We start from the raw sequence: 14,536 nt of genomic DNA, 5'->3' as shown, positions 1-14,536 counted from the left end.
GTTGCATGCAACTACTCTAAAAACTGTATAACTAATTTAAATGGCTTCATCCACCATTAGCAAAAGTACATAAACATTTGAACAATAACTCTTCATTGTCAGTGCTTACGTGTTCTCATCTATAGAGCAGTAAGGATGAAATTTGCCCTTAATGTGTAGTACTGTGGACTGTGTTAAATCAAACATAGAATTATTTAGACAAAAATATCTTTTAACATACTTAATGGCTCCAGAAAGTCTTCAAGACATGACATTTTCTCTGATCGCTTGAGGACTGTTAATTATCTGTAGAATTCAAGCCAAAGTTCTTACACAATTTACTGTAACTATTTGAAGAATGTAATCTAGCTCCAGACTTCATAGAGATTTAAGCTCTGGTAAGTGTTCCCATTTCAAGGTAGTTTCGGGTATATTTTCAAACATTTGCTAAGCATTTGCCCCTTACCGGCCACTACGGTAGGTGCAAATTAGATAAGGCACCTCACTTTAAAGTCTGTATTTTGAAATGCGATTCTATATACACCAAAATTAAACAAACATACTTGAACTCTTATGAGTTTGGCCCTTACAGTACTCCTCTGTTTTGAGAGACTATTTCCCGTTGTTATTTCAGTGATGCTGCTATGATAAATTTGAATTTCTCTTTTGGAAACGTAATTTCTCTTTTGGAAACATAATTTCTCTTTCTGTTGTCAATTCGAGCTAATGTACATGAAAGCCTTTATACACCTCAGTTCTGACAATGGTAAGTAATCAGGTATACTACTTATCCAAGTACTGCAAACCTCAGAGTCAGCAAAAAAAAAGGTCGGAAGAGGAGACTTGGGACTCTCTTTTCACCAGGCCAGCCCAAGGCCTTTATTTGTCTCCCTAATTCTGAGGTGCTTTTGCAGTCTTAGATCTTGGGCAGGAATCAGAGTTTCCTTTTTGATTTCCTAATTGTTGTACAATCCCAATTAGAGCCATTTCTTTCTCTTCCTCTTTTTGAACATTGACCCCTCACCTTCGATTTCTCATCTATGGTTTTAAAAAAATATTTGTTTAGTTAGAAAATTCTTGACTAAAATGCCATTCATTTGCATCTTAAAGCAAATTTAAATTTCACATTCTCTTTGAAGCCAAATCTTAAGGGTAGATAAAAATTTCAGAGGGCCCCAAGGAAGAAAAAAATTGTTTTCTGTGTAATAGAAAGTAGCAGTAACTGTTTTAGTTTGGGATACTTGCCGTTTCCTTAAAGGTATCTGTGTATATAGATGAGATAATCTCATGATTATCTTTATTTTAATATAGTTAAAAACTGCATATTTCTTACAGTGAAAACTAAAATTTTGTGATGAAATCCTTTAACATGTTACAATTATAGATTCTTTTTTTCTTCTGAATATAGATGTTCTTTTGGCTTTTCTCACTGTAGATGGCAGTAGTACCTAAGATATATTGATTGAGGGCAGAAAAATCTCTAGAATGAGATACAATTGTTATGTGATTTTTATAGCCTAACTGTAATCTATTGTCAAAGAAACCACATGATTACATGTAAATTAAGATCGGCTGGTTTTTTTAAGAGGGCAGAAGACTGAAATTTAAGGTAAACATTCATTTTCCTTATCAGATCAACTGAGTATTAGAAATAATTGCCTCTAATTACCTCTCATTTTAATTTGGGATTTTAAAATTAAGCTTCAGTTTTATAAAGCATGTCTGACTCAACACTTACATAGTTTTCCTATATTCAGTGGTTTATCAAGTTCTGTTGACTTTTCCTTGGCTTTTGTTTCTTAAGACTCAACTGTCATTGGCCTAGTTTTAAGAACTCATTGCATCTCTCATGAACTTCTAACTTATTTTTCCAATTCAAGTCTAGCATCTCTCCAATTTGTTCATTCAGGAAATGTTTATTAAGGACTTACTATGTACCAGGCCTTATGCTAAGATAAAGGAACAGAGTATTGCTGATCACTCTCAGATCAGAAAAGAATATCAGCTAAAAATCCTACGTAGAGAAAGAAAAAAAAATTGAACATAGCAGCAGTTCATTTCCACAGTCATTCTCAATAATGGTAACCATTTTTTTCCTATGTCCTGTTTCTCTTCCAGCTTTCTTTTTTTTTCTTTTACAGATCCCTTTAAATGAAGTAAAACTGAGGCTACTATAGGCTACTATAGATAAAGAAAAAGATAAAGATAAAAGATAAAGAAAAAGATAAATGAAGTAAAACTGAGGCTACTATAGGCTACTATAGATAAAGAAAATGAAGTAAAACTGAGGCTACTATAGGCTACTATAGATAAAGAAAAAGATAAAGAAAAAGAACTCCTTAGTAATAATACCGCACAAGTAATGCAGTCTGTTTTAAGGGTAAATTGAAACACTTAGAATTACTTTGTGGAGACTCCTGCTGTAGGAATAGAATAGACCAGAGACTGATGAAATACTCAACTTTTCCTTCTTAAGCTGTCACACTCAGGGTCACTATGATAGAGAACATTTGAATGTGTGATGTAGTGATTGGTGAAAACTATGTCCTTTATATTGTAGAGTATTTTCTTACTGGATTTTATGTAATCCTGTCATTGAACAGAGAAGCTGGTTTTTTTTTTTTTCATCAGGTCGGGTCTTCTGTCTCAGTTCAGTAAATATTTATTTTGCCTTTTCTACGAGCATTGTGGTAGGCCCTGCAAACATTCACTCTGCCCTTAAAGATCTTGCATTGAAATGGAGGCATGGAGGTGGGATAGGATGTATGAAGAGGTAGGAAGTCCAAACACATTGTCTAGTATTTATATTTTTCTATCAGGCAAGCTCCTCAATAAATGTCTTGTAGTCCTTGGCATATTGTAGAGAATCAGAATTCTCCAGACATATGTCAGTGTTTACTGTCTTCTGTTTTTATTTCTTTAATAGAATTAACTTACTAAAATTATTTCTTAGACATTTGTGTATAGTAATATCTCCCTAGCCCTAAAATGGCATAATGCCAAACACAAACAGAAGGTAACTAAAATCCTTAAATATTTAGTAAATGAATAAATGTTGATTAGACTTTACTAACTCTGAACTGAGTTTGAAATGCAGATGAATCCTTCTATTTGGTTCAGTATGGAGCAAGTTAGCAGCTAACTTTATGACTCAACTTAGCTCCTGGCTGCAGAAATAAGTTTCATTTGATCAAGGAGACAAAAATTAATTAGCATTTTGAACTACATAAAACAGTAGAAATATAGCTTTTTTTTTTAGAGCTGTCATTTAAACATTATATGTGCACATAGATACTTTTCTCCCTTGATTGAGACTTAAACAAAACCTTACCATTATGGACATTTTTGAAAGTATACAAAAATAGAGAGAACCTCTGTGTACCCAGCAACTCCTTCAGCAATTATTCACATAGAGACAGTCTTGTTTCATTAATTCTCCCATTCATTGGAGTATACATCCCCTTATTTTCTTGATGAAAATACTTTAAAAAATGTTACTAGAGTTCTGAATTGTCTTTGTATTAATTATTATAAACATTTTTGGAAAAAGACATGTTCAGTTTATCGATGAAAATTATAAGACCTGGAAAGCAATTTGGTAACACATACCAAGAAACTTTTTTTAAAAAGTCCATACTCTTAGTTCCATTAATTCCTTTTCTGGAGTCTATCCTTAGGAAATAGAAATTAAGGCCAGGTCATTGTATAAAAATGTTTATCGCAACATGTTTATAATATTGAATAATTGAATATACATATGTATCTAACAGGGAATAATAAATTTACATGAGAGAATGTTTTACTATCTTTAAAATGTCTTGGAAGAATATTTAATGACATAAGGAAATACTTTTTAAAATATTAAAAGATAAAATTATATACTATCTAAATTATTTGTATAATTAATAATTAGTATAATGTCTTTGCATATATTTTGGACTGTGAAAATCTAATTTGTTGTTACCTGAGTTCTGATAAATCAAGCTTGACTGGATTTAGGTTCCATAATTTCAAAGAAAGCTTTTTATTGTTTTGTTTTGTTTTTTTTAATTTTTAAAACATTGTCAGTTGCCAACTTAATCTTTCCAAATTGCTCTTCGCTTGCTGAAACCTGCATTATGACCTGATGTCAGTATTCAGGATACTATGCTTTAAGATCCTAGGATATATATGAATCAAAGGTATTGCTGCTTATATTTTAGATGATGAATATTAAGTGCATTTTTGGCAATAAAGTTTCCTCCTTGTACGTAGGTTAGCAGTCACCATTATTTTGTGCCTGTAGATTTTTCTTAATAACTAAGAATATTATTTTCTTTGTCTCAACTTTACAGATTATAAGCACACCACAGAGACTAACCAGTTCAGGAAGTGTTCTGATTGGGAGTCCATATACCCCTGCACCAGCAATGGTTACTCAGACACACATAGCAGACGCTACTGGCTGGGTCCCAGGGTAAGAGTATTGTTACAACTTACATTTTTAAAACTTTAAAAAAAAAGTTTTGACCTTTATTCCTCATGATGTTGTCTTCTGTTCTTACTTTATATTACTCTAGTCTTTAAAAACTAATGTGTTTCCTTTAAAATCACTTATTTTATTTTACTTCATATCTTTGATATAAACCATTCAAGGTACAACCATTTGAAAATAAAGAAAAACAGTGTAATAACTTGTACCTGACTGGATCTTCTGACTTTTTCCAACCCTGAAAGAGAGCTACTTTTTGTGATTATGACACTTAGCTTCTTTGGAGATGTTGAAACTATATATTGTTTTAACAAACATAAGAAAAGAGTTATATATTGTATTGGCTGTACTCAGAATTTCTCCCATGAATTCTTATTTCCTTAAAAACCAGAAAGAAACTAGGAAAGAGAGAGCAAGTATATTAAAATTTTCATTGAGTTTTCCCTTGATTCTTTTGAAACACTGAGCAATTAAATCAATATCCCTTCTATGTTAGTCAGTTGCCATTTTAGTATTAAACCTTCATGTTTCATCTTTGCCTATTAAATACATTTACCCAGCCTTTCTCCACTGCTTATCATTTTCATATTTCATCTTTCCATAAAAGAAAAAAATAGTAAAATTAATGGCTGAGAACTTCAGTCTGTCACTTTAGAAGTTACTTAAATTGTGGTATGCTGCATTGCTAGTTCTGTCTTTGACTTAGAACTGTGTGAGTTTAGCAAGCAGACAATAAATGTTAGTTAAGAATCTCCTTCAAGGATAATAAACAAATTAATGAAATTATCCTGGCAAAGTGTTTTAAGCCATATACACATTCCTCTACATACACACATGTGCACACACACATATATATTACATACATTAGAGACAGAAGAGTTTCATATGCGTGCATACTTTAACATTATCAATTGAGATGAAATAACAGAATCACCTATATGTAGTTCCATGGCCTTGAGTCATTCCTGTGAACATTCTCATGTAGATGTAAAAGTTACTTTGGATTTCTGCATAGCCTCAAGAGATTATAACATGAAAGCCAACCCTCCGCCTGTAGTTTCTGCGCACTTGGAGACGACCAGGGTTTTGGTATTTTCAGCCCCAGCCAAGCTTTACGTTGGAGTGGTCTGACTGTCTAGCGTTTTCATAGTCAGCCATTCCAGAGTAAATTAAATGTTTCTGTGCCTTCTCCTTTGTAAATCTACAATATCTTCCTCCCTAAAAATTCGTGTGTATTTCACACTTCGTGATTATGTTGTGATTTCTTGGTCTTTTGATAAAATTCAAGTTTTTATTTTATGGACACATCTTTTATATTAGCTTTTGTGCTTGATTATGTTCACTGTGGAATTAGACATGTTATAATAAATTATTCATGCGATAAAATTGTTTATATATGTGTTCTATTTATGCTCCTTTTTTTTTTCAGTGATAGAAAACGGTCTAGAGAATTTATAGACTCTGATTTTTCAGAAAGGTGAGTATAATTCTGAGTTGTTTTTTTGTTTGGGAGATGCTATTGCATAGAGAGTTCGGTTCTCAGACTCTAGTTTGAGTTAGTAACATGCTTTTCTTCACATTGAGTTCTACCATTATTTCATACCACACTGAATATTCTGCTTCGCTTATCAATATATAAATTTATCGTATTTATATGGTTTCAAAAGAAATTATTCTGTTAGTAGATCGGCTATTGGTAGTATGTCATTTAGCCCTCTCCCTCCTTTTGGGAGACAGAGTGGGTCATATCCCACATTATCTCAGCATGCCCAAAGTTTAAAAACAAGTTTTAGTGAACACATTTAAGATCACAGTAAATTTTCGCTTTCTTAAATAATATATCGAGTATAATATAACATTTCCTTAGACTATTAGGACAGCGTTTCTCAATTTTCAGTGTATATCACAATCACCTGTGGTCTGTTGAAAAAAATGTAAATGCTTACCTATTGAGAAATTCCAGTATTAAAAACTTTCACTTTATGGTCATTATTTGAACTTAAGTTCAGTAGTCCATGTAAGCCACCGTACTAAGTATGACATTAATGCTGCATTGTTAAAATAAGAGGCATAATCTTAGAGGCAGTTAAATTCTATAAGATCATTACTATATTAAATAAAACCTTGCAAGTTTTGCTTTTTAAATTTTATTTTTGAGTCTTAGATTTCTAATTTCCATTTTCAGTGGTGTTTCTTTGTCTTTTCATCTGCTCTCAATTGTAATAGTTTTCTGTCTTTTCTGTTTTTTCAGTTTGCTACCTTTGACTTACTGTGCGCTGAGAGACTAGATGGCCAATTGTGTTAGAATTCAGTCTAAAATAAAAGCGAATAGGCTCTGAGTAAGGAAAAGAAAAAAGGACCTTGAGGCTCTATATTAAAAATGTGTGTGTTCTTGCATTTAAACGGGCTCTGCTTTAGTTCCTTGGTGGCCTTCGTTTCTTGCTTCTTGGTTCTTAACTGTTTTGAACACATAAAATCATGTCTGAGGAACTGCTGTATCATATAGAAATATAAGGTAAACTGTTCTGTTCTTTCTAATGGAAATTCCTCTTTCCGGCTCATACTGGTCTTTCTTTGTGTTTACCCTTGGGAAGGATAACAGAACAAGTTCTTACAGATGTATTTAGCAGTGTTTAAGTCCTTAAAATTGGACTATTTGTTAGCTATGATTGGTGGCACCTGTCTGCGACAAACAGTATAAATACAAGAGTTTCTTTACACCTTCCTTCATAAGAGAGAGACTGCTAAAGACCACATGTAAAAGTGCTAGATTAAATTTGCTGGTATAGCTATTGTCTCAACTTTTCCTTTCTGCATCTGGTTCTGTGACTTTCTCTTTTTCTAGTGCTTTTTATTATTCTCATAACTTTTTTCTGTAACGAATTCCCCCACCCCCCACCATCAAACCACAAAGATTGCTACATGTGGTTTTTGTTGTTGTTCTTACAAATCTTTATTTTCCTCTTATTTTATAATGTTTTTCTGTAATGCCATGAAAAGTCTTTTTTCCCCTTCTCCCAAGTGTCAGGTTAAAAAGCCAGCTCTCAGCCCAAGATTAATCTTTATCTCTTCAATGTTGGTTTAGTATTACATGTAAGTATTTAAATTAGTTTTTCTCAGGGATTTCTACATCGGCATATGTAGATATATACAGTCTTTTTATCCTCATCTTACCGCTTGACAATACAACTTTAAGTATGTTTTTACACAGCTATTCCTTGGTCAACGTCATTTGCAAGAGCAAGGTGGTTCCTGAAGAAATATTGTTTGGTGGACAAATTGAAAAATTCTCATTAGTTTTTCCTTGTACACTGATCCTAGATTTCCTTTCAAAGAGTTTACAGAAGGAGCTGTGAACACTCCTTTTCTGGTCTTGCCTCGGGTTTTCGATGCTGAAGTTTGTTCACTTTCTCTTTTTACCGTTGCACAGAATTCGATGGTATCTTCTAAATGCATCTCTTCCAAACAGGTCCTCTTTTCACTTTGCGAAGGAGGTCCTGGGTGTACCACAAGTGGTGATGGCAGCCTATGTGTGTTTTTCTTTATTCTTGTCCTAAATGAATAAGATTTAGCACAGTGGTGTTTCATTATTCCTTAATGCTCATTTAATCTTAATATGTTTTTTTTCTGGGAATACAGTTAAAACTTTAAAATAACCTAATATAATCTCAACTATAATAAACTAATAATCAAAATCAGTATAGTTAATATCTATACTGCTTCACTCTTGTTTATGAAGTTGTTCATTCATTCAACAAATATTTTGAATATCTGTTAAGTATCACTGTGTTCTAGGCATTGGAGAGAAAAGTCTCTGCCCTTAAAGAGCTGATGGGGGATGGAGGACAGTAAACAAGATAATTTTAGACTGATAGGTGGTATGCAAAAAAATAAAGATGGTTTGTGGATTTTTGGAAGGATGGTAGAATGGTGGTTACCTTAGAGAAGCCCTCTCTAAGGAGATGACATTCAGATGCAAAGAAGTCAGGCAGATAAATAGCCTGGTGAGGTCGTGGATCCAGGGATTCTATGCAGAGGGAATGGTAAATGCAAAGCTCCTCAATGAGAAACCAGGTGTGTTTGGGGGAGCACAGTGGCCTGGAGATAGAGAGAAGGGCAGAGTGATATGAGGATAGAGAGGTAGGCAGGGATCAGATCATTAAATGCTTTGTACCTCCAAAAGGGCTTGTAGGTCACAGTAGGGAATTTGGTTTCTATTCTAAGGTGTGTTTTTAGCAGAAAAATGACATGATCTAATTTACACTGGCTCCTGAGGGGAAAATAGATTCTAAGGAGACAAGAACATAAGCAAGGAAATCAGGCTATTTTCAGGGAGCAGTGGTTTGGCAGTGAAGATGGGGGAAAACTGAGTTAATTTTGGAGGTAGAAACAACAATTTATTGATAGAATGAATGAAGGAAAGGGGGAAATGAAGGATGGCTCTTGAGTTTTTTGTTTGTTTGTTTGTTTTATGAACAGCTGGGTGAATATTGATGCCATTTACATTTACTGTTGTTAGGAGTAGATTTGGGGAGGGATTGAGTTCTGTTTTAGACATATGGCATTTAAGAAGTTTATTAGCTATCTAAGTGATGATATTATTAGTTGGATCTGGAGTCCTGATCAGATTCAGGTTGTATGATAAAGTTGTGTATTTTCAAAAACCAAAAAACACTGAATGGAATTCTTTGCTCGAAGAAAGCAAAGAATACAGAAACAGAAGCACTGGAGTGAAAAATTCAATTCGAAAAGTTAACTTTGGAAAACAGGCAAATCCATAGAACCGGGAAGAATAGTGGTTGCTAAGGGCATAGGGAGTGAGGAGTGACTGCCATTATGGTGAAGAAATTAGATTGCAGTGATGGCTGCATAACTCTTAAAACCTCCGAATTGTCTACTTTAAAAAGATGAAGTTTGTGGTATGTGAATTATATTTCAAGAGAGCTGTTATCTTTAAAAAATAATAATAAATAAGAATTTTGGATTTGAAAAGGAGGGAGGGACACCTAATTGTCTGAGGTTGGCAAGGTACACATGCTGATAAGTTCATAAGTGACCTCTCCCATAAGCTATAGACTTACATATTGAATTATTGGATGTTCTATAGGATGTCAAACTCAGCATCATTGCTTCCCAATAGAAATGTCATGCAAGCCACATGTAATTTTTAATTTTCTAATCACCAATTTAAAAAGTAAAAACCAGCATGAAGTTAATTTTTGTAATGCCTTTAATTAATCTAATATATCTAAAATGTTATATTTTAACATTTAATTATTGTAAAAATTATTCATGACATTTTACATTCATTTGTCATCCGAGTCTTTGAAATTCAGTGAGTATTTTACATTTACAGTATATCTCAATTTATACTCCCCACATTTCAAGTGCTCAGTGGCTACATGTGGGTTATGCTTAGGGTACTAGACAGAGCAGATGGAGAGGTTGAAAATGGAGCTCATGAATTTGTTCCTGTCTCCTCGATCTCAGTAAATGACCCATCTTTCTTGGAGTCATTCTCCTATTTCCCTCTTTCTTACCATCCATGTTAATCAATCACTCATTTCTACCGATTTTTATCTTTAAAATTTTTGGAAATCCATCTCTTCTTATTCATTCCTACTAATTGCCCCCATTTGAGAACTCATCATTTCTTGCCCGGGCTGTTACAGTAGCCTTTCCACTGGTCTTCCTGTCTCTGCTTTTGTTCCCCATAAATCTACTTTGCAGCCAGAACTTCTGCATAACTGAAAAATCACACTTTGCCGCTCTCCCACTTCATACCGTTTACTAGTTTCACAGTATTTCACTAATAGTCTGTAACAATAATAAGCGCACAGATGAGTCTTTGTGAATGTGGAGGAAAAGAAAGTAGATGCCTGTCCTTTTGAAAAGTGCACTTATGCTAACTGAAATGTGTCTCTTCCTTAATGTACATAACACAGTAAACGTGTAATTTATAAAGGAATATAATTATACTGATAGAACATCATGAAGTCCAGGTTCCTTTGCATGGCATTTAAGGGCCTGGCCCTTAACCTACCTTTCTGCTTCTTCATCTTTTGCCTTGCACTTTATATTCTGGTAATATTGCACTGTTGATTAAAAAGCCTCTTAATATTTATCATCTGTTTAATCTTCATGTGTTTACTGCTGCTGCTTCTCCTGCCTGGATGCCCTTCCCAGATTCCTTCACTTGACTCTCTCTTTTGTTGTTGTGGTAAGAACACCTGACATGAGACCGGCCCTCAACAGATTTTTGAGTGTGCATTATCATTAACTCTAGGCACTGCATTGTCCGGCGGATCTCTAAAACTTACTCGTCTTGCAGAACTGGAACATTATACCTGTTGAATAACAACTCCCCATTTTCCCATTCCCTCCAGCACCCGGCAAGCACTATTCTGCTCTCTGCTTCTGTGAGTTTGACTATTTCAGATACCTCACATAAGTGGAATTATGCATTATTTGTCCTTCTGTGACCGGCTTATTTCATTTAGCGTAATGTTCTCCAGGTTCATCCATGTTGTCCCATATGGCGGGATTTCATTCTCTTAAGGTTGAGTAATATTTCATTGTATGTATATACCACTTTTTATTTATCCATTTATCCCTATGGACATTTATCTTGTTCCATATCTTGGCTGTTGTGAATAATGCTGTGATAAACATGGGGGTGCGGAAATCTCTTTGAGGTCTTGATTTCAGTTCTTTTGGTATGTACCCAGAAACTGGATTGCTGAATTATTTTATTTTAAATTTTTTTGAAGAAGCTCCTTACTTTTTTGCACAGCAGCTATACCATTTTACATTCCCATCAACAGCGTACAAGGGTGCTAATTTCTCCACACCCTCACCAACACTTTTTTTTTTTTTTTAGGTAATATTCATTCTAACAGGTGTGAGGTAAATACCTCATCATGGTTTTGATGTGTGTTTCACTGATTAGAGATGTTGAACATCTTTTCATGTGCTTATTGGCCTTTTGTATGTTTTCTTTGGAGAAATGTCTGTTTATGTCCTTTGCCAATTTTTTAATTGGGTTATTTGGGTTTTTTGTTTGCTTTTTGATTTGGTTTTACTACTGAGCTGTAGGAGTGTCTTAGATAATTTCGATATTAACCCCTCATCAGAGAAAATACAGGGTTTGCAAATATTTTCTCTGTTACATAGGTTGCCTTTTCATATTTTTGATTGTTCTCACTTGACTCTTACTCCAGCAAGTCTTCCTCCTCTAGATGTCCCTCTCCCTAATTCCCACAGAACACTGTGAATAACTCCACCTCAGCACTTACCGTACTATATTGGAATTCTTTGTCATTATATGTCTATTTTGTCTCTCTCCCATCCCCCAAGACTCATATGGAGGAAAGGATTTTGCCTCAATTATCATTTTTGTACTGCCAATCACTAATACAGTTCTTAGCATTGTATTGCTAAGTTGGCACTCAAATATTAATAGAACTGAACTGAACCCCTGAGATTCTTAATGGTTAAGGTATCAAAGTTTAGTCCTAGGCATTAATCAAACTTAAAATAATTGAAGACTTAGAATCATTATTAATGCCAGTGACCTCTGTTTGAAAATTGAGTAGGTAACTTTTAGGTGAAAAAGAACTGTAGTATACATAGAATACAAAAAATAAGTATTGACCAGTATAGAAACTCTTTAAGGGTAGAGTTTTTGTTCTTTGTAGGGATTTATTCCCAGTGTGTAGAACAGCACCGGGCACATAAGAGGAAGTAACTGGTCAGCAAATATTTGTTGAATAAATGAATGCTGTGCATAAGGAAACACTCTAGCTTCATACTTTATTAGGCCTTTTAGGTAAAAATTAAGTTTAAAACATTTCCTCATCCCTAATTAAATTAAAATATACCATTTGAAGCAAAAATCAAATTACTATCTTCTTATATTATTCTATAGTTTTGTGAAAGAAGTCTCTAAATAAGTATAATGGAGAATAAATGTTTTTTTTTTCTCTTTTAGTAAACGAAGCAAAAAAGGAGATAAAAATGGAAAAGGCTTGAGACATTTCTCAATGAAAGTGTGTGAAAAAGTCCAGCGGAAAGGTACAACATCGTATAATGAAGTAGCTGACGAACTGGTATCGGAGTTTACCAATTCAAATAACCATTTGGCAGCTGATTCGGTAGGTAGATCATGCACTTGACATTGACTCTAATGAGTTATGCAACAGTGTACCTCTTTGGGCGTCAATGTCATCAATTTACTGACTTAGAGAAGTGGAGAAATCCCCAGTTTCTCCTTTAATTGAGGATTTCATATTGTCTGGAAATTTTTTTTATTGTTGACTTTTTGTTTTATTTTGGAAAAGATTCTTTCATCATCATTTATTTCAACATAAAGATGAACAAGAATTTCTAAAATATAATTTGGGAGTTTATAAAAGAACATACATTTGTTAACATACTTTTTATGTTTGAGTGACTGGATACTTTTCTGAATCTTTTAGTGTTTCTTCTATATCTAAATTAAAAAATTGTATCTTGTTTTTAATTGAAAAAATAATTCGTGAACATGTTTATAAAAAATTCAGTTGTACCAAAGAATATAAAATTAAAGATATTTCCCTTCTACCACAGACCCTAATCTGCCTCCTCAAAGGCAATATTCACTATCACCAGATGCTTGAATATCATTCCAGAAATTCTTTATGCATAAACATAATAAATTTTATTTTAAACACAAATTTGATTGTGCTTTGCATGTTGCACTCTTAATTTTATTTTTTTTACAATGTCTTGGAGATTCTTTTTTAACACATATAAATCATTCTTTTTTTTTTTTTTTTAATGGAGATAAAATTACCTACAGGGAGGGTTATATACATGTCCTAAGTGTAAAATTAATTTTTTTTTCTTATTTATTGTGGAATAGTTTACATACAATAAGATGTGTTTATTTGAAGTGTAAAATTTGATGAGTTTTGACAATTGTGTGCACCTGTGGAACCACCGCCGCCGTCAAGATACAGAATATTTACATCACTCTCAAAAGGTTCTTCCTGCCTTCTGTAATCCATCCCTCCCTCTCCTTCTATCCCTAGGCAACTGCTGATCTGCTTTTTATCATTATAGGTCAGTCTGCATTTTATTTAAATGTAATTATATGTACTCCACAACAATACTAAATAATAATAATTCAGGTCATATTGAGTCTTGATAACACTTGATCTTAGTGGAACTATTTGTAGTATTTCAACCTTCCATCATAAAGATTTTATTTTGAGATGATAACTTGATTTTTTAAATTAATTTTTTAAATTAAAAACATATCTGAAATGGTTGTTGAATTTAATAAAATCCTAGATAGTTTCCTGAAATTTCAGCATTTTTACACTGATAGTCATGAATGAGATTAATGAGAGTTTGCGGCGGTGGAGTTTGTTTTGGGTTTTTTGCTTTTGTTTTTTACTGTCTTTGCAGTTTTGATGAATAGTGTTATACTGGCTTTATAGAAACAGATTTAGAGACTTTTAAAAATCTTTCTTTTTATTACAAGTTTAATAGCATTAGATATCTCTTTCTCTTCCTTGAAACTTTATGGAAACCACCTCTCATACCATTTAGGCCTATGATTTGGTAGAGGGTAAAGTTTAGATAGCTTTCTCCATTCCTTCTTTGGTAATTATCTATTTAGAATTTCTGTTTCCCTGAGAGTCAGTTTGGTATTTTATGTTTTCTTAGGAAATCCTCCATTTCATCCATGTTCTCAAAATTATTTGCAGTTAGTTTTCCCAAAGAAGCATCCGTTGGATTTGTTTGTACTGACCGCATGTTTTGCAGTTAATTTCTGTTTTTATCTTAATATTCTCTTCTTATTCCTGAAGTTTTGTTATTTTTCTACCCTGTAGACTATGATGTATACTTTATTTACTTTTATTATTTTTGTGCAGTAATGAAAGTCTATGACTATTAAGACTTGTACACTGCTTTGTGCACTGCTTTGGATCCCATTTGTTCTGATATAATGTTATTCTTTAGATATTCTGTAACTTTAGTTTTCATTTCCTCGTTCATCTAAGAATTGCATAGAAAGAGTTATTATAGTTCCAGGAGATA

At 33.4% G+C, this 14,536-nt stretch overlaps 1 protein-coding gene across 5 annotated transcripts in view; it reads left to right on the top strand.

The window, feature by feature from the left end:
- Positions 1–14,536, top strand: part of TFDP2 (transcription factor Dp-2) — a 145,361-nt gene that overhangs the window by 107,284 nt on the left and 23,541 nt on the right. For all 5 annotated transcript variants that reach the window (XM_039837345.1, XM_039837344.1, XM_039837346.1 and 2 more), the window contains 3 exons: positions 4,314–4,435; positions 5,880–5,927; positions 12,441–12,603. In XM_039837345.1, the coding sequence (XP_039693279.1) occupies positions 4,314–4,435; positions 5,880–5,927; positions 12,441–12,603 (333 nt within the window). The remainder of the gene's footprint in view (positions 1–4,313; positions 4,436–5,879; positions 5,928–12,440; positions 12,604–14,536) is intronic.

The sequence above is a fragment of the Pteropus medius genome, unplaced genomic scaffold (assembly GCF_902729225.1).
Source record: "Pteropus medius unplaced genomic scaffold, Ma_sr-lr_union100, whole genome shotgun sequence".
In the NCBI taxonomy this organism is placed as follows: Eukaryota; Metazoa; Chordata; class Mammalia; order Chiroptera; family Pteropodidae; genus Pteropus; species Pteropus medius.
The sequence above is the reverse complement of the archived record's forward strand: the minus strand, read 5'-3'. Positions and strand labels throughout refer to the sequence as shown.